The sequence below is a fragment of the Peromyscus eremicus genome, unplaced genomic scaffold, assembly GCF_949786415.1.
Source record: "Peromyscus eremicus unplaced genomic scaffold, PerEre_H2_v1 PerEre#2#unplaced_120, whole genome shotgun sequence".
NCBI classification, from domain to species: Eukaryota; Metazoa; Chordata; class Mammalia; order Rodentia; family Cricetidae; genus Peromyscus; species Peromyscus eremicus.
The window spans coordinates 466,920-486,837 of record NW_026734359.1 but is presented as its reverse complement, the minus strand read 5'-3'; the positions used below and the strand labels follow the sequence as shown (position 1 = coordinate 486,837).

The 19,918-nt window shown below is 50.2% G+C and overlaps 1 protein-coding gene across 9 annotated transcripts in view; it reads left to right on the top strand.

Moving 5' to 3' along the window:
* Nucleotides 1–19,918, top strand: part of LOC131901605 (uncharacterized) — a 270,045-nt gene that overhangs the window by 7,731 nt on the left and 242,396 nt on the right. For 2 of the 9 annotated variants that reach the window (XR_009376802.1, XR_009376797.1), the window contains exon 4: nucleotides 4,408–4,678. Coding sequence is in view for 2 of the 9 variants with exons in the window: in XM_059252710.1 (XP_059108693.1) it covers nucleotides 1,809–2,034 (226 nt within the window). In the remaining 7 variants the exon portion in view is untranslated. Of the gene's footprint in view, nucleotides 1–1,808; nucleotides 2,857–4,010; nucleotides 4,093–4,407; nucleotides 4,679–5,534; nucleotides 5,650–8,144; nucleotides 8,412–11,402; nucleotides 11,482–11,801; nucleotides 11,910–19,918 lie in introns of those variants that run through there. The other 7 variants (XM_059252710.1, XM_059252708.1, XR_009376803.1 and 4 more) reach the window with 6 other exon arrangements.

Genomic DNA, 19,918 nt, shown 5'->3' with positions numbered 1-19,918 from the left:
CCCCACCCCGGAATGTTAGCTCAAAAGGGAATTTCTTGTCATAGGGAACCTGAGATAAAGTTCCAAGTTGCTTGAGGATAAGGAACTCTGTCAGCCATCATAAGGCTTTTGGCCTTGTGCTTCTGCTAATTACTGTTGGCTCTTATATCACTGATGTCTTAACTAAATGATGATTCATGTCTGGGTACCACTAAACTGAGGATGCTAGAATTCCAATATCCACCTCTGAACCCATGACACACTTGCAGATGGCAAAAACTAAATAAGGGGAAGCTCGCTTTGCCATTGATAATGGGAAAACTCTTATGCTCTGGTCCAATTAGTCTCCAATATGGAATTCTTTGAGCAGAAAGGCAGATACACTCGAGAACCTGTGTCTATGACTATTGCCCTCTTGTTAGGTATTGGGGCATCACTGCAGGAATTGGTACAGGAACTACTGCCCTTGTGCAGAGCAACCACCTTATGCAGTTACAAATGGCTATGACTACTGACCTAGAGGCCATAGAAAGATCCATTTCTGCTCTGGAGAAATCTTTAACCTCGCTCTCTGAGGTTGTGTTACAAAACAAAAGAGGTCTGGATTTACTATTTTTAAAGGAGGGGGGATTATGTGCAGCCTTGAAGGGATAATGCTGCTTTTATGCCGACCATACTGGTATTGTCAGGGAATCGATGGAAAAATTAAGGGAAAGGCTGGCTCAAAGAAAAAGGGAGTTTGAAAATCAGCATGGGTGGTTTGACCTTTGGTCCCTGGGCCTTTCAGCAGTTGACTCGGTTTATCAAAAATCAGATTGATTCGGCCTTACCACGACATGTCTCGATTCATTATCACAGATTAGATTCCGAGGAGGCCGGCCAGGAGCCCCATCAAGGACTCAAATTCAGTGTCCTAAGTCCCCACGGTCCTGCTAGAGGGTACTCAATGACGGGAATAGTACAGGGCCCACGCCGGAGACAACAGCATACAGAGGTCACCCGAGACCGGCTCAACACGGCATGCTGCCGAGCGTGGGAAGCCCCCTGTGTAGCCTAAGACAGGGACTCTCTCGGACCACCCCATCACATGGACTTGGTCCATTTTTGAGAAAAGAGGGGGAACTGTTGGGGACATATTCCGGACAGTGGTGTCCTTACTTTATCAAACCTTACAAAGGCAGGAAGTTCCTGGCCTAACCGCGGGCTGTACAACTTCCTGGAATACCTGCTAATCAACCAGCTGCAGGGGCCTGGGACCAAAGCGACCTCACCCTCCCTTAGGAATTTTCCATTCTCTTAGTGCTTCCCCTGTTCCCCCTCCCTGCCTGAAGCCCTGTTTATAAGCCTCAATACCCAGTCAATAAACGGAGACCTCGACGCAACTCAGAATGTCTCTCTCTTCCTTTACGTGCCTGGTCTCCTTTCTCTCTCGCCCCCATTGATCTTTCAGGAGGTGCCTCCTCGGGTCTCATCAAATAAACTGGCCGGCGGGACCGGGCACCCCACTTGGCCCCCTCCATCACACCCTCCACCACCTGGCCCCTCTCCAGGTACCACGTGATACCCTCAGGGGGGGCCTTCATGGGCTGCCATGTGCCCAAAGCCCAGTGTCTCAGGGCAGTGCAGGGCATGGAGGAACCTGTTGTGGTAGGTAACCTCCATTGCCCACCACACCCCCACTCACTGAACACCCTGGGATCCCTAGCAGCAGCCCTAGAGCCTCATGTCTGTCCAGTCCTGATCTACATAGATGGCCTCCATCTTGGAGCTTGGCAGGAGAATGCTGACTTTTTTTTTTTAATTTTTTAATTTTTGTTTGCTTTGCGAAGGGCAGAGGGAGAGCGCCCTTCGCCCTTGGCCTTTGGCATTCTCGGTGCACTGCTGCCATCACGCGGATTAAGTTTGCCTATTCCGCCAGCAGGTCCCTGTGCGTCCCAGGAAATGGAGTCGGGCTGGCTAGGGAAGGGCTCCCGCCTGGGTCCCCCAGGACCAAAGCGGTTCTCTGGCCTGCTCCATGACCCAGGAGAGCTGGAGGAGGAAGCAGGGTCCAGGTGACCGGCTCCAGGCAGGCGACACGAGGCTTGGCTTGCGGGTCACTGAAGCACAGCCTCCCGGATCCTACCGCCGCCATGTCTGGCAGCAGCAGAGGACCTCTCCGCAGGGGATTGTGCAGCCTGGGCTGCATGGGTGTCCTTGTGGGGAAATTTCGCCCCAGAGTGCCAACCCGCCTGCCCTTACCTTGGTGCACAAGGCCACCCAGGGAGCCCCTAACTTTTTTTGAGCCTCCCTAGCAGTATCCACAGCTCACTTCCGGAGACCACACAAACTCTGCCCTGCCTCTTTGGGAGGTTTTCAGGGTCTCAGGCCTGGTTGCTGGTAGCCACTGTGGCCAAATGTCTGTCATCCATTTAATTCCTCCTGCCATCCCCTCTCCTCTCTGGCTGCCAGGCCTTCTCTCTGGCTTGCCTTTTGTTCCTTTTACAAATGCCCTTCCACTTGAGGTGTGCTACAGGTGGAATTCAGGGACTGGGACCTGTCAGAAAAGGTTCCTGCTCCAGAGCCACATCCCCAGAATCCAACAATTGGTCCGGGGACCCCCCACCCCCAATCATCATCCTATGCAAGCTGGTTGTGTGTACCCAGTGATCCCAGAGCTCAAGGCAGTGTGGTGGCTCAAGGTGAATCCCAGTAGAAGCATCCAGAGCAGGGTTTGGTCTCAGGGGTGCTCACAAACAGGCCAGGCAGGACTTAGGTACCATGGAGGCCAGGTTTCACGGCCCTTGCCTCCCCTGAGAAGCTTCTTCTCTGTCATGCAGGACACACATGCAGGCCGAATACTCCTTCCTGTGTTCTCCTGCTTAGCTCACCTTTGCCTTAAACCAGGTAGAACCCCCAGGGTCAAAGGTCGGAAAGCCCCTTGTCCTGCACTGCCCTGTCCAGACACCATCTCAACAGGAAGAATACTTGGAGAAGGCTCTGAAATTAACAGAGGGCAGTATGTGGAGTCCTAGACCTGCTGTGTGTGTGTGTGTGTGTGTGTGTGTGTGTGTGTGTGTGTGTGTATGTGTGTGTGTGTATTGGGTGTTTGTGAGTGCCTGGGTTTAGTGTGGTGTAGTCCTGTTTGGGTCCATAAGAGGTGGCTGAGAGGCACAGTATATAAGAATGATGGTGGTCAGGTCCGTGTTGAAGGGGAAGGACAGGTGGGCATGTAGGGGAAGCCTTTTAGGTCTCCATCCTTCATCTCCAGCTCCCGTGAGCACAAGGTTTGGAGTGGTGCATCCTGTGTGTGGTTTGGGTCTCAGGGGCGTGTCGTGGCATGGTGGATGAGAGCATTGTATAGGAATCATCGGGAAGGTGGCAGGACAGTCCTTTGGAGTGGCTTGGCAAGCATGTATGGGAAGTCAGGGCCTCCTCCCAAACCCCCAGCAACAGGAAGCTCCCCTTTTAGCCTCAGGACATGTCTTCAGGAAGCTTTGTAGAGAGGGAGAGTTTGAATAGCATAGAAAGGCTTGTCTCCAGGTACTAGGGAGAGTGATTTTCTTCTAGGCTCAATGATGGAAGATGTCAGCCATGAACAGGAGGTCCTCTGGAGACTTTCAGTGCTCATGGAAGGAAGGCTTCCTGTTGGGGAGTGCAAAGCATTTCCCAACTCATCATGGCCTAGCTACCCTGGATACCAGGGATGGGACTGTACATAGGAGCGAGGGATAGAGGGACACAGAGATAGAGGTGGAGGTGGAGGTAGAGGAGGATAGATAAATGAGAGAGAGAGAAAGTGAGGCGAGAGCAAATGAGAATCTGCCTGTGGGGTGTTGGGTGTTCTCTAGTTTGTTGGTGTTTTTTTCATTCAGGCTGTTGGGAGGACCCACTGTCTATGGACACTTTTTTTCTGTTCCATGGATCTGTGCCCCTGGAGGAAATTTTGTGTGATGACACCTGGAATGTTGTGGGAAATCCATAAGGACACACAGGGTGGGTGTGTGCTGCAGGTATCCTGGTGTTAAGAGTGAGAATTGCTTCTTGTCCCTCAGCTTCTATGTTGCCTGTCCTCGGTCCACTTGAATCTCTTGAGAGAGTTGAGTCCTGTGTGTGCCTAGGCCCTGCCACAGGTAGGTAGGTGTCCACAGAGGATACAGAGAGTTCCATGCCTGACAGGGTCTTGAGGAAGTTAGAGAACAGAAAGAGAAGTTTCCTGAGTAGTGTCTGGTAGTTGGTGTAGGGTAGGGTCGGGAGGTGGGAGGTTAGGGGTGGGAGGTGGAGGGCTGTGCAGAGGAGAGAGATTGTGACAGAGGTGGAGGTAGGTCAGAATGGTTGCCTGGTGCTGCCTAGGAGACGGTTAAGGTGGGGGCCTGAGCCCAGGGTTTGGTAGGCAAGGGGGGAGGTGGGTGCAATGTTTCTTCTTTTGATGTGTCCTTGTCTCTACCTCAGGGCCCTGGACGCCCTGCCTGTTGAGAAGACACTGTGGATGTCCCCGAGCCTTGTGGTCCCTGCTTCGGATGATGTGGGGCAGCATCCATCTGAACGCATATCACTACCAAGTCCAAGGTTTTGGAAGGAAGCCCTTCTCCTCTCCCATCTCAGTATTAGACCATCGGAACTTGGGACACGGGACTCAGGCCGCTGACTCTGCATCCCTCACAAGTGCACAGAGCTGCCTGCCCTTTTGCCTTGTGTCCATCCTGGAGCAGCCTTCTGCCAGGTGGGAAGCCCGAGCTGGGTCTAGGGCCCCAGTGAGTTGGGTGGTCGTCTCCCTTGGTGTAACACCTTCCATCCCACTGCCCTAGAAGAACCGGGTACAGCCTTGGAGGCCCCTCTTGCCGGGCCACCTTGACCTGGAAGCTTGGGTCAGCAGACCCAAGGCCATCCTGGCAGCTGTACTGGTCACCCTGGTGGGTGGAGTCATGTACATAGCCACTGGATCTCTGAAAGCTGCTCTGTGTGTGTGTGTGTGTGTGTGTGTGTGTGTGTGTGTGTGTGTCTGTGTCTGTGTCTGTGTGTGTGTGTGTCTATGTGTCTGGGGTGAAGGCTGGGCGAAGGGCAGGGATGCAGCTGTTAGAATACCCTGGTTTGGCAGCTAGGGGGTGACGTTCAGCCCTTGGTCCCCAAATCCATGAGTATGTTTCTGAGGCTCTTCCCCTATAGTCCAGATTGGCATGTGGTTTGTGGAGGATTCCCTTAGAGTCTGGTGCGGGCTCTAAAGAGCTTCTATGCCCACATCCACACACTCCCCACTTGCCCCCCTCTATCACACCCTCCACCACCTGGCCCCTCTCCAGGTACCACGTGATACCCTCAGGGGGGGCCTTCATGGGCTGCCATGTGCCCAAAGCCCAGTGTCTCAGGGCAGTGCAGGGCATGGAGGAACCTGTTATGGTCGGTAACCTCCATTGCCCACCACACCCCCACTCACTGAACACCCTGGGATCCCTTGCAGCAGCCCTAGAGCCTCATGTCTGTCCAGTCCTGATCTACATGGTTGGCCTCCATCTTGGAGCTTGGCAGGAGAATGCTGACTTTTTTTTTTTAATTTTTTAATTTTTGTTTGCTTTGCGAAGGGCAGAGGGAGAGCGCCCTTCGCCCTTGGCCTTTGGCATTCTCGGTGCACTGCTGCCATCACGCGGATTAAGTTTGCCTATTCCGCCAGCAGGTCCCTGTGCTTCCCAGGAAATGGAGTCGGGCTGGCTAGGGAAGGGCTCCCGCCTGGGTCCCCCAGGACCAAAGCGGTTCTCTGGCCCGCTCCATGACCCAGGAGAGCTGGAGGAGGAAGCAGGGTCCAGATGACCGGCTCCGGGGGTGTGACACGTGGCTGGCTTGGGGTTCAAGGAAGCACAGCCTTCCTGGTCCTGTGGCTGCCATGTCTGGGAACAGGAGAGGACCTCTACGCAGGTGATTGTGCAGCCTGGGCTGCATGGGGGTGGTTGTGTGGTGCTTTTCCTGCCTCCATGCCAGCCAGCCTGCCCTTATGGTGGTGCACAAGGCCACCCCGGGACCCCCTACCTTTTGTCTGAGCCTCCCTAGCAGTATCCACAGCTCACTTCCGGAGACCACACAAACTCTGCCCTGCATCTCTGGGAGGTGCTCAGGGTCTCAGGCCTGGTTGCTAGCCACCTTGGCCAAATGTCTGTCATCCATTTATCTCCTCCTGCCATCCCCTCTCCTCTCTGGCTGCCTGGACTTCTCTCTGGCTTGCCTTTTGTTTCTTTTACAACTGGATTTTCTCCTGAGTTGTGCTACAGGTTGAATTTAGGCACTGGGACCTGTTAGAAAAGGTTCCAGCTCCAGAGCCACATCCCCAGATCCCTGTAAGGGATCTGGAACCCTCAACTCCCCAATCATCATCCTATCCAACCTGATTGTTCGTACCCACTATGGCAGTGTGGTGGCTCAAGGTGAATTCCAGTAGAAGCATCCAGAACAGGGTTTGGACTCAGGGGTGCTCACAAAGAGGCCAGGCAGGACTTAGGTACCATAGTGGCCAGGTTTCACAGCCTGAGCTCCCCCTGACAAGCCTCCTCTGTGTCATTCAGGACACACATAGTCCTGTCTTCTCCTGCCTAGCTTCATTTGCATTAAACCCAGGAAGAACTCCCACCATCAAAGGTCCAAAAGCCCCTTGTCCTGCATTCTCATGTCCAGACATCATCTCAGCCGGAAGAATACTTAGAGAAGGCTCTGAAATTAACAGAGGGCACTATCTGGAGTCCTACAACTGCTAAGCATGCAGGAGAGCTTTTGTGTGTGTGTGTGTGTGTGTGTGTGTGTGTGTGTGTGTGTGTGTGTGTGTGTCTGTGTGTGTGTGTGTGTGTGTGTGTGTGTATACCTGGGATTATTTTGGCCCAATACTGTGAGAAGTCATAGCAGTGCCTGAGTGGCACAGTATGTACGAGTTATGGTCTTCAACTCTGGGATGTAGAGGAAGGACAGGTTTGCATGTAGGGAAGCCTTTTAGGGCTCCATCCTTCAGATCCAGCTCAGGTGAGTACAAGGTTTGGAGTGGTGCTTCCTGTGTGTGGATTAGGGCTCAGGGGCATGCCAGAGCGTGGTTGGTAAGAGCATTGTGTAGGAACCGTTGGGAAGGTGGCAGTACCGTCCTTTAAAGTGGCCTGACAGGCAGGTCCATGAAGTCAGGTCCTCCACACCCACCCCTATCACCAGGAAGCTCCCTTTTTAGCCACAGCAAAAGTCTCCAGGAAGCTTTGTAGAGAGGGAGATTTGGAAGAGCATAGACAGGCTTGTCTCCAGGTGGCAGGGAGAGTGATTTTCTTCTAGGCTTCATCATGGAAGATGTCAGCAGTGTGGAGGAGAGCCTCTGGAGACTTTCAGTGCTCATTGAAGGAAGGCTTCCTGTTGAGGAGTGAAAAGCATTTCCCTACTGAACATGGCCTAGCTAACCTGGATACCAGGGATGGGACTGTACATAGGAGCGAGGGACAGAGAAAGACAGAGATAGAGGTGGAGGTGGAGGTAGAGGAGGATAGATAAATGAGAGAGATTGAAAGTAAGGCGAGAGCAAATGAGAATCTGCCTCTGGGGTGTTGGGTGTTCTCTAGTTTGTTGGTGTTTTTTTTTTTTTTTTTTCATGCAGGCTGTTGGGCAGACCCACTCTGTCTGTGGACACTTTTTTCTGTTCCATGGGTCTGGGCCCATGGAGAGAAATTTGTGTGAGGACACCTGGAATGTTTAGGGAAATCCATAAGGACACACAGGGTGGGTGTGTGCTGTAGGCATCCTGGTGTTAAGAGTGAGAATTGCTTCTTGTCCCTCAGATTTTATGTTACCTGTCCTCGGTCCACTTGGAATCTCTTGAGAGAGCCGAGTCCTGTGTGTTCCTAGGCCCTGCCACAGGTAGGTGGGTGTCCACAGAGGATACAGAGAGTTCCATGCCTGACAGGGTCTTGGGGAAGTTAGAGAACGGAAAGAGAAGTTTCCTGAGTGGTGCCTGGTATTTGGTGTAGGGTAGGGTCGGGAGGTGGGAGGTTAGGGGTGGGAGCTGGAGGGCTGTGCAGAGGAGAGAGATTGTGACAGAGGTGGACGTAGGTCAGAATGGTTGCCTGGTGTTGCCTAGGAGACGGTTAAGGTGGGGGCCTGGGCCCAGGGTTTGGTAGGGCAAGAGGGCAGGTGGGTGCAATGTTTCTTCTTTTGATGTGTTCTTGTCTTCACCTCAGGGACCTGGACGCCCTGCCTGTTGAGGCAAGGTTGTGGATGTCCCGGGCCTTATGGTCCCTGCTTTGCATGATGTGGGGCAGCATCCATCTGAACGCTCATCACTAGCAAGGCCAAGGTTTTGAAAGGAAGTCCTTCTTCTCCCATCTTAGTATTAGACCATCGGATTTGGGACACGGGACTAAGGCCGCTGACTCTGCATCCCTTCCAAGCATACACAGCTGCCTGCCCTTTTGCCTTGTGTCCATCCTGGAGCGGCCTTCTGCAAGGTGGGAAGCCCGAGCTGGGTCTAGGGTCCCATTGAGTTGGGTGGTCGTCTCCCTTGGTGTAACACCTTCCATCCCACTGCCTTAGAAGAACCGGGTACAGCCTTGGAGGCCCCTCTTGCCGGGCCACCTTGACCTGGAAGCTTGGGTCAGCAGACCCAAGGCCATGCTGGAAGCTGTACTGGTCACCCTGGTGGGTGGAGTCATGTAGACAGCCACTGGATCTCTGAAAGCTGCTGTGTGTGTGTGTGTGTGTGTGTGTGTATGTGTGTGTGTGTGTGTGTCTGTGTGTGTCTGTGTGTCTGGGGTGAAGGCTGGGCTAGGGCAGGGATGCAGCTGTTAGAATACCCTGGTTTGGCAGCTAGGGGGCGATGCTCTGCCCCTGAACCCCAACCCCATTATTATGTTTCTTTGGCTCCTCCCCTATAGTCCAGATGTGGTTTGTGGAGGACTTCCTTAGGGTGTGGCTCAGACTCTCAAGTGAGCCTGCCCCCACATCCACACTCTCCACTTGGCCCCCTCCATGACACCCTCCACCACCTGCCCTCTCTCCCTGCACCCCACCATACCCTCAGGCAGGGCCTTCAGGGGCTGGCACAAAGCCGAGTGTGTCAGGGAAGTGCAGTGCATGGAGGTTACAATAGAGGAACCAGTTAAAGTCTGTTAGCCCCATCTACACACCACACCCTCACCTTCTGCACACCACTGAATCCCTAGCAGCAGCCCTAGAGTGGCATGTCTGTCCAGTCCTAGCCTAGATGGTTGTCCTCCATCTTGGAGCTTTGGCTTTTTTTTTTTTTTTCTTTGTGAAGGACTGAGAGAGAGCACCCTTCGCCCTTGGCCCTTGGCATTCTTGGTGCCCTGCTGCCATCCCGCGGATTCAGTTTGCCAATTCCGCCAGCAGGTCCCTGTGCTACCCTGGAAATGGAGGCGTGCCGCCTAGGGAAGGGCTCCCACCTGGGTCCGCCAGGACCAAAGCGGTTCTCTGGCCCGCTCCATGACCCAGGAGAGCTGGAGGAGGAAGCAGGGTCCAGATGACTGGCTCCAGGCGGGCGACACGTGGCTGGCTTGGGGTTCACGGAAGCACAGCCTCCCGGGTCCTGTGGTCGCCATATCTGGGAGCAGGAGATGACCTCTCCGCAGGGGATTGTGCAGCCTGGGCTGCATGGGGGTGGTTGTGTGGAACTTTTCCTGCCTCCGTGCCAGCCCGCCTGCCCTTATGGTGGTGCACAAGGCCACCCCGGGACCCCCTAGCTTTTGTCTGAGCCTCCCTAGCAGTATCCACAGCTCACTTCCGGAGACCACACAAACTCTGCCCTGCATCTCTGGGAGGTGCTCAGGGTCTCAGGCCTGGTTGCTAGCCACCTTGGCCAAATGTCTGTCATCCATTTATCTCCTCCTGCCATCCCCTCTCCTCTCTGGCTGCCTGGACTTCTCTCTGGCTTGCCTTTTGTTTCTTTTACAACTGGATTTTCTCTTGAGTTGTGCTACAGGTTGAATTTAGGCACTGGGACCTGTTAGAAAAGGTTCCAGCTCCAGAGCCACATCCCCAGATCCCTGTAAGGGATCTGGAACCCTCAACTCCCCAATCATCATCCTATCCAACCTGATTGTTCGTACCCACTATGGCAGTGTGGTGGCTCAAGGTGAATTCCAGTAGAAGCATCCAGAACAGGGTTTGGACTCAGGGGTGCTCACAAAGAGGCCAGGCAGGACTGAGGTACCATAGTGGCCAGGTTTCACAGCCCGTGCTTCCCCTGACAAGACTCCTCTGTGTCGTTCAGGACACACATAGTCCTGTCTTCTCCTGCCTAGCTTCATTTGCATTAAACCCAGGAAGAACTCCCACCATCAAAGGTCCAAAAGCCCCTTGTCCTGCATTCTCTTGTCCAGACATCATCTCAGCAGGAAGAATACTTAGAGAAGGCTCTGAAATTAACAGAGGGCACTATCTGGAGTCCTACAACTGCTAAGCATGCAGGAGCGCTTTTGTGTATGTGTGTGTGTGTGTGTGTGTCTGTGTTTGTGTGTTTGTGTGTGTCTGTGTATACCTGGGATTATTGTGGCCCAGTACTGTGAGAAGTCATAGCAGTGCCTGAGAGGCACAGTATGTACGAGTTATGGTCGTCAGCTCTGGGATGTAGAGGAAGGACAGGTTTGCATGTAGGGAAGCCTTTTAGGGCTCCATCCTTCAGATCCAGCTCAGGTGAGTACAAGGTTTGGAGTGGTGCTTCGTGTGTGTGGATTAGGGCTGAGGGGCATGCCAGAGCGTGGTTGGTAAGAGCATTGTGTAGGAACCATTGGGAAGGTGGCAGTACCGTCCTTTCAAGTGGCCTGACAGGCAGGTCCATGAAGTCAGGTCCTCCACACCCACCCCCATCACCAGGAAGCTCCCTTTTTAGCCACAGCAAAAGTCTCCAGGAAGCTTTGTAGAGAGGGAGATTTGGAAGAGCATAGACAGGCTTGTCTCCCGGTGGCAGGGAGAGTGATTTTCTTCTAGGCTTCATCATGGAAGATGTCAGCAGTGTGGAGGAGAGCCTCTGGAGACTTTCAGTGCTCATTGAAGGAAGGCTTCCTGTTGAGGAGTGAAAAGCATTTCCCTACTGAACATGGCCTAGCTAACCTGGATACCAGGGATGGGACTGTACATAGGAGCGAGGGACAGAGAAAGACAGAGATAGAGGTGGAGGTGGAGGTAGAGGAGGATAGATACATGAGAGAGAGAGAAAGTAAGGCGAGAGCAAATGAGAATCTGCCTCTGGGGTGTTGGGTGTTCTCTAGTTTGTTTGTGTTTTTTTTTTTTTTTCACGCAGGCTGGTGGGCAGACCCACTCTGTCTGTGGACACTTTTTTCTGTTCCATGGGTCTGGGCCCGTGGAGAGAAATTTGTGTGAGGACACGTGGAATGTTTAGGGAAATCCATAAGGACACACAGGGTGGGTGTGTGCTGTAGGCATCCTGGTGTTAAGAGTGAGAATTGCTTCTTGTCTCTCAGATTCTATGTTACCTGTCCTCGGTCCACTTGGAATCTCTTGAGAGAGCCGAGTCCTGTGTGTTCCTAGGCCCTGCCACAGGTAGGTGGGTGTCCACAGAGGATACAGAGAGTTCCATGCCTGACAGGGTCTTGGGGAAGTTAGAGAACAGAAAGAGAAGTTTCCTGAGTGGTGCCTGGTATTTGGTGTAGGGTAGGGTCGGGAGGTGGGAGGTTAGGGGTGGGAGGTGGAGGGCTGTGCAGAGGAGAGAGATTGTGACAGAGGTGGACGTAGGTCAGAATGGTTGCCTGGTGCTGCCTAGGAGACAGTTAAGGTGGGGGCCTGTGCCCAAGGTTTGGTAGGGCAAGAGGACAGGTGGGTGCAGTGTTTCTTCTTTTGATGTGTTCTTTTCTTCACCTCAGGGACCTGGACGCCCTGCCTGTTGAGGCAAGGTTGTGGATGTCCCGGGCCTTATGGTCCCTGCTTCGCATGATGTGGGGCAGCATCCATCTGAACGCTCATCACTAGCAAGGCCAAGGTTTTGAAAGGAAGTCCTTCTTCTCCCATCTTAGTATTAGACCATCGGATTTGGGACACGGGACTAAGGCCGCTGACTCTGCATCCCTTCCAAGCATACACAGCTGCCTGCCCTTTTGCCTTGTGTCCATCCTGGAGCGGCCTTCTGCAAGGTGGGAAGCCCGAGCTGGGTCTAGGGTCCCATTGAGTTGGGTGGTCGTCTCCCTTGGTGTAACACCTTCCATCCCACTGCCTTAGAAGAACCGGGTACAGCCTTGGAGGCCCCTCTTGCCGGGCCACCTTGACCTGGAAGCTTGGGTCAGCAGACCCAAGGCCATGCTGGAAGCTGTACTGGTCACCCTGGTGGGTGGAGTCATGTAGACAGCCACTGGATCTCTGAAAGCTGCTGTGTGTGTGTGTGTGTGTGTGTGTGTGTGTGTGTGTGTGTGTGTCTGTGTCGGTGTGTGTGTCTGTGTGTGTCTGTGTGTCTGGGGTGAAGGCTGGGCTAGGGCAGGGATGCAGCTGTTAGAATACCCTGGTTTGGCAGTTAGGGGACGATGCTCTGCCCCTGAAGCCCAACCCCATTATTATGTTTCTTTGGCTCCTCCCCTATAGTCCAGATGTGGTTTGTGGAGGACTTCTTAAGGTGTGGCTTAGACTCTCAAGTGAGCCTGCCCCCACATTCACACACACTCCCTACTTGGCCCCCTCCATGACACCCTCCACCACCTGCCCTCTCTCCCTGCACCCCACCATACCCTCAGGCAGGGCCTTCAGGGGCTGGCACAAAGCTGAGTGTGTCATGGAAGTGCAGTGCATGGAGGTTACAATGGAGGAACCAGTTAAAGTCTGTTACCCCCATCTACACACCACACCCTCACCTTCTGCACACCACTGAATCCCTAGCAGCAGCCCTAGAGTGGCATGTCTGTCCAGTCCTAGCCTAGATGGTTGTCCTCCATCTTGGAGCTTTGGCTTTTTTTTTTTTTTTTCTTTGTGAAGGACTGAGAGAGAGCACCCTTTGCCCTTGGCCCTTGGCATTCTCGGTGCCCTGCTGCCATCCCGCGGATTCAGTTTGCCGATTCCGCCAGCAGGTCCCTGTGCTACCCTGGAAATGGAGGCGTGCCGGCTAGGGAAGGGCTCCAGCCTGGGTCCCCCAGGACCAAAGCGGTTCTCTGGCCCGCTCCATGACCCAGGAGAGCCTGAGGAGGAAGCAGGGTCCAGATGACCGGCTCCGGGCGGGCGACACGTGGCTGGCTTGGGGTTCACGGAAGCACAGCCTCCCGGGTCCTGTGGCTGCCATGTCTGGGAGCAGGAGAGGACCTCTCCGCAGGGGATTGTGCAGGCTGGGCTGCATGGGGGTGGTTGTTTGGAACTTTTCCTGCCTCCGTGCCAGCCTGCCTGCCCTTAAGGTGGTGCACAACGCCACCCCGGGACACCCTAGCTTTTGTCTGAGACTCCCTAGCAGTATCCACAGCTCACTTCCGGAGACCACACAAACTCTGCCCTGCATCTCTGGGAGGTGCTCAGGGTCTCAGGCCTGGGTGCTAGCCACCTTGGCCAAATGTCTGTCATCCATTTATCTCCTCCTGCCATCCCCTCTCCTCTCTGGCTGCCTGGACTTCTCTCTGGCTTGCCTTTTGTTTCTTTTACAACTGGATTTTCTCTTGAGTTGTGCTACAGGTTGAATTTAGGCACTGGGACCTGTTAGAAAAGGTTCCAGCTCCAGAGCCACATCCCCAGATCCCTGTAAGGGATCTGGAACCCTCAACTCCCCAATCATCATCCTATCCAACCTGATTGTTCGTACCCACTATGGCAGTGTGGTGGCTCAAGATGAATTCCAGTAGAAGCATCCAGAACAGGGTTTGGACTCAGGGGTGCTCACAAAGAGGCCACGCAGGACTTAGGTACCATAGTGGCCAGGTTTCACAGCCCGTGCTTCCCCTGACAAGCCTCCTCTGTGTCATTCAGGACACACATAGTCCTGTCTTCTCCTGCCTAGCTTCATTTGCATTAAACTCAGAAAGAACTCCCACCATCAAAGGTCCAAATGCCCCTTGTCCTGCATTCTCATGTCCAGACATCATCTCAGCCGGAAGAATACTTAGAGAAGGCTCTGAAATGAACAGAGGGCACTATCTGGAGTCCTACAACTCCTAAGCATGCAGGAGCGCTTTTGTGTATGTGTGTGTGTGTGTGTGTGTGTGTGTGTGTGTGTGTGTATACCTGGGATTATTGTGGCCCAGTACTGTGAGAAGTCATAGCAGTGCCTGAGAGGCACAGTATGTACGAGTTATGGTCGTCAGCTCTGGGATGTAGAGGAAGGACAGGTTTGCATGTAGGGAAGCCTTTTAGGGCTCCATCCTTCAGATCCAGCTCAGGTGAGTACAAGGTTTGGACCAACCTCTGCCTCCTAAGTGCTGGGAATAAAGAACTGTACCTCTGGATAGTATTTCAAAGTATTTGAAAATCTGAAAGTGAATTTCCCTTTTTTTATACCTGAACCTGTAAGCAATTATCCATTGTACTGATCTCTCCTCTTCTATTTTCTCCATTTTTCTTTTATTGACATTTCTGCCTTTACTTTGCTTGTCAGCACAGAATGATTTATGCAGGAAACATTAGAGAAGTAGGCTTGAGTCTTGATGAGTAAGCCTGGTTCAGAACCATGGAGAGCAGCCAAAGCGGTCCAAATGTGAGAGGTATGATTTGTGAAGGCCATGGTTGGCTTTGTTCCAAGGTTTTTAAATTGAATGTGTGTGTGTGTGTGTGTGTGTGTGTGTGTGTGTGTGCCACTTCTGTTCCTGTCCTCATAGAGACCAGATGAGGGCGCTGGGTTCCCTGGAACTGGAATTATAGGCGGTTGTGAGCTACCAATGTGGGCGCTGGGAACTGAACTGTAGCCCCCTTGCAAGAGCAGTAAGCATTCTTAACCACTGAACCAGCCCTGGCTTTGTTCTGAACAAAGGTCTGGAGCAGTGTCTGATGTATGCAAAGTTTCTGGAACTATCTGTCTGTGCCTCACTTCTTGGTTTTGGTTGAATGGCAATGCCTTTCCTTACTCAACCATCTCATTAGCCTAAATAATTTAAAAAAAATGTGTGTGTGTGTGTGTGTGTGTGTGCATTACACCATGTGTGTGTGTCTGAGTTATGCCATGTGTGTGTGTTATGTTGTGTGTGTCTGTGTTACACCATGTGTGTGCAGATGTCTTCATGTCAGAACAGTCCAAGAATTGAGTTGTGTGATTATTCTGAATGCTTATGAGAAAACTCCAAGGTAAGAGTCTTGTAAGTCAGTTTCTTCAAAACACAGACTTGTTCTTGGAATGTGTTACCTCCTCCCAGGTATAGCAAACAGGAGTGAGTAACTGGCTCTTGTATTTGTTTATATGCCTCAATGGAAAATATGTTTTTTGTATTGTGCAGCTTGTCCTTGTGATTGTACACAGGTTAAACTCATGAAAACTTTACTCATGTGACCTTTCTTAACCCTCAGAGTATAAATTGTCTGATGCTCTGAATAAAGTTGACTATTGCATAAGACCAGTCAGCCTCATATATTGGCTCCACTCTTCCAAGTTCCACCGCCTCTAGAGAAAGCCCAGCACATGCTAGAAGAGGGCTTTGGCACCCTTAAAGCTGCTGTCTGAGCCAGGTTCTGGGAACCAAACTCTGGGTCTTCTGGAAGAGTAGCAAGCACTCTTAACTTAGCTGCTGAGCCATATCTCAAGCTCCTAACTATGACATGTTAACACTTGGGAAGTGGAGGCAGGAGGATCAGGACTTCAAGGACAGCCTTGGCCACATGAAGATCTGTCTAAAATAAAATAAAATGTGGGCCAAAGTTGAGGTTAGCACAGTAGTATAGGACTTGGTCTAGTGATAATAAAGCTGTCTGATCTCTAGAACTCTAAAGAATATGAACCAACATGTAGAATACAGGTTTATTATATGTGAGCATACTCCATATGTGTATATTGTGTGTGTATATGTATGTGTTGGGCACTAGATTGAACCCAGAACCTTGTACATGCTATTGCAGACACAACCATTGAGCTACATATTGCCTTCCCTGATCTCTCTCTCTCCCTCCCTCCCCCTACCCTTTCTCTCTGTCCTGTTAGGGATTAAACCCAGGGCCTTTGTATCTTAGGCAAATGCTTTACCACTGAGCTACATTCACATCCCATAAATTATATATTTAAATCCTCCTTCTATTTCAATGCTTTCAGTTAGTATATCATGAAATATTTGAGTGTAATTAACTTAAAAGCTCCCTTTTATATTATGTGTATTGTTGGTTTCTCTGCATGTACGTCTGAGCACCACGTGTGTGTAGTGCCCACAGAAGGCATTCGATCCCCTGGGCCTGGAGTTACAGATGGTTGTGAGTTACTATGTGTGTGCTAGGAACTGAACCTGGGTCTCTAGTGATATCTATGTATTTTAGAATTAAAAATTTTTATAATTACAAATTACAATGTTCAACAGCACCATCTGCTGTTGGAAAAGGTGAAAGCAGCTAGTTTTGTTATACACTAAATTTGATCTTTACATTTAAAATAATTGGAAGTAAATACAGAGGTCGGAAGAGTAGACTTAGGTGTTCAGCTTTAAATGAATCCAGCAAATCTAGCCTCAACATAAAGTATTTATTATGTGTATATGATGTGTGAGTATTAAGTGCAGTGCCACAGTGCATATGTAGATACAAGAGGATAACTCAGTGGAGTGCTTCCTTCCTTCCACTATGTGGGTCTTGGGGGTCAAACTCAGGTCATCAGTCTTGGCAACAAGCATCCTGGCCATTTCACTGGCCTCTAGCCCCAACTTTGTTTTTTAAAAATATTTTTTAGGAGCTGATGAGATGGCTCAGGAGCTAAGAGAACTTGCTCTTGCAGAGGACCAGACACTCATACACATAAAACAAAATTACAAAATCTTTAAAAATATTTTTAGGGTTTATTTTTAATGTTACCCCACAGGGGCCAGAAGAGGGTGTTAGATCCACTGGAGCTGGAGTTATATGTAGTTATGAGCTCTCAGACATGGATGATGGGAACCAAACTTAGCTTCTCTGGAAGAGTGGTAGTGCTCTCTTCAAACAAAATGTATATAGACACTTTGCCTGCTTGTGTGTTCATGTCTGCCTGGTGCAAGCCAAAATGTCTGTAGGTGTGTTTGGAACAAGGAAGCTTGGTGGGAAGGCAACTTCCTCACAGTGAAGCCTCTGGGATGAAGGGAAGCTAATTCTGTTTCTAGCTTCATGTTGACTATCCAGGAAAGTTAATTGCCCACATGGTTCACTTCCTACATCAGAAAATTGGTGACTGAAGGTGGTTATAGGGAGTTCAAGGACGCAGCTTTGCTGAATCATCACCCACACTAGGGCAGGTATTTTGATGATACAGCTACCTTAGAGTGATCTATGCATCTGTCAGTAACCTGGTTCACCATGCCTGGTGAAATGCTTTCTTTGGTCAGTGTGGTGGTTTGACTGAAAATGACCCCTAGAGGCTCATAGGGATTAGCACTATTAGGAGGTATGGCCTTGGAGGAGTAGGTGTGGCATTGTTGGAGGAGGTGTGTCATTGGGGGCAGGCTTTGAAGTTTCAGATGCTCAAGCCAAGCCCAGTGTCACTCTCTCTTCCTGCTGCCTTCAGATCTGAATGTAGAACTCTCAGGTACTTTCCCATGATCATGTCTGCCAGCATACTTCCATGCTTCCTGCCATGATGACAATGGACTAAACCTCTAAACTATAAGCAAGCTTCCAATTAAATGTTTCCTTTATAAGAGTTGCCATGGTCATAGTGTCTCTTCACAGCAATAGAAACCCTAACTAAGACAGTCAGTTATCAGCAATGAGTGGACATTTATTCACATCTCCCCAGGAAGATATCACCTGAATTTGTGTAAGTACACTCTGTGATGTCCAATGGTGACGGACTTGTCTAATGACTAGTGGGATGTGAAATTATTGAATGACAATTTTATGATTTGATTTTGTTTCTAACAAAGAAAACAGATTTCTTTATTATATTGAAAAAGCAAGTGGGCATGGCACTACCAGAAGAACCAACAGCTTGATTTGCTACCCTCCCTTCGTTTTTGTAGTACTGGAGACTAAACCCACGGCCTTGCACATACTAAGCAAGCACTCTACCACTGAACTATATCCACACCTCATGTCTTCACTTTTAACAGCTAGAGGCCAGGCATAGTTTCACATACCTGTAATCCCAGCAGGTTGAGACAGGAGGATCAGGAGTTCAAGGTCTACCTATGACCTAGTGACTTTGAAGACCACATTAAATTCACCCACTTTCTCTCTATATGTATGTATGTATACTTAGGAAGATGCTGGCTGCCAAGCCTGATATCCTGAGTTCCATTCCCAGACCCACATGGTAGGAGACAAAGGTTGTCCTCTGACCTCCACTTAGGTCATGGGTACATGAACAAATACAAATAAATAAACTTCTGTAATGAAATTTGAAAAAAAATATTAGTGTCTGGGATGTAGTTCAGTTGGCAGAATTCATGCCTAGAATGCATGAAGTCCTGCTTTAAATCTCCAGCAACCACATAAAAATGAGCGATCCCAGCCCTGGGGAAGTGGAGGCAGGAAGATTAGTTCAAGATCATCCTTGACTACAGAGTGAGTTGGTGGCCAGCCTGGGCCTGTCTCAGAAATAAATAAAGAAATGAATAAAAAGCTATTGGTCACAGACTATGAAGAAACACATCCAGAGATCCCTGGGTTGGAATTGGCTATGATGATTTCTGTATGGCTGCCTCCACGTAGAAGATGAGTCTGTTTTCAGTAGTAAAAGGGATAATTATTAGGTAGGAGCAGTCTTAAAATCATAGCTATGGAAGAAGGCAATGTGTGGTTATAGAGAAGCCAATGATTAGTTGTGGTGAGATATATGATTTTTATATTTGGCTGGTAAACATTCCCATCTTTAGTTTGATAGTCATAAATCATATCTTCCTACCTAGAAGAATAGAGATATGACCATGACTTGCTGTGGAATAATCTTTTTGTACACTATGAATATGTATTACTCTCATTGGCTAATAAAAAGCTGATTGGCTGATAGCTGGGCAGGAAGAGATTGAGCGCAAGAGAATTCTGGGAAGAGGAAGGGCAGAGTCAGAGAGTTGCCAGAAAATGCGGAAAAGCAAGGTGAGAATGCCATACTGAGAAAAGATACCAAGCCACATGGCTAAACATAGATAAGAAATGTAAGAGTTAGCTAGTAACAAGTTTAAGCTATCGGCCGAGCATTTATTATTAATATAAGGCTCTGTGTGATAATTTGGGAAGTGACTGCTGGGTATTTGGAAACAAATGGTTGGGACCGAAAACATCTGATTACAATGACTAGCCATAGCTAATAATAGCTAACCTTCCTGGAACTTGATTGGCTCAGGAAAAGGCATATGGCAGTGGGGTGGACAGACTGATGCTGGGAATGTGAAGTTCCATTTCTGTTTAATTTGTTAAAATGAGAATGTGGGACCTGGGCACATGGGCAGGCCCTCCACTGGGGAGAAAGGTCCCCGAGGAATGAAGATGGAAGCAGAGATGTAAGGGGAAGACTCCTGCTGATGAAGCCTGGGGTTATTCTTGTCCCAAGGGCCCTTTCCTGTGAGCTATGAGTCTCTTTTACCTACACTTGGTTTAAGCTAGTATAATTTGAACTTCCGATTTAAATTTTTTTTTTTTTTTTTTTTTTTGAACAGGGTTTCTCTGTGTAAGAGCCTGGCTGTCCTGGAATTCACTTTGTAGACCAGGCTGGCCTCCAACTCACAGAGATGGGCATGCTGCTGCCTCCCGAGTGCTGGGATTATAGGCTTTCACTACCACCTCCCGGCTACGTTTTTTTTTTTTTTTTTAAATCACAGGGGATTAAACCCAGAATTTCATGTATCAGAGACAAGTGCCCTAACGCTGAGCTATATCTCCAGAATGTTTTCGCATTTATTTATTTTCCAGCATGTTTTACATT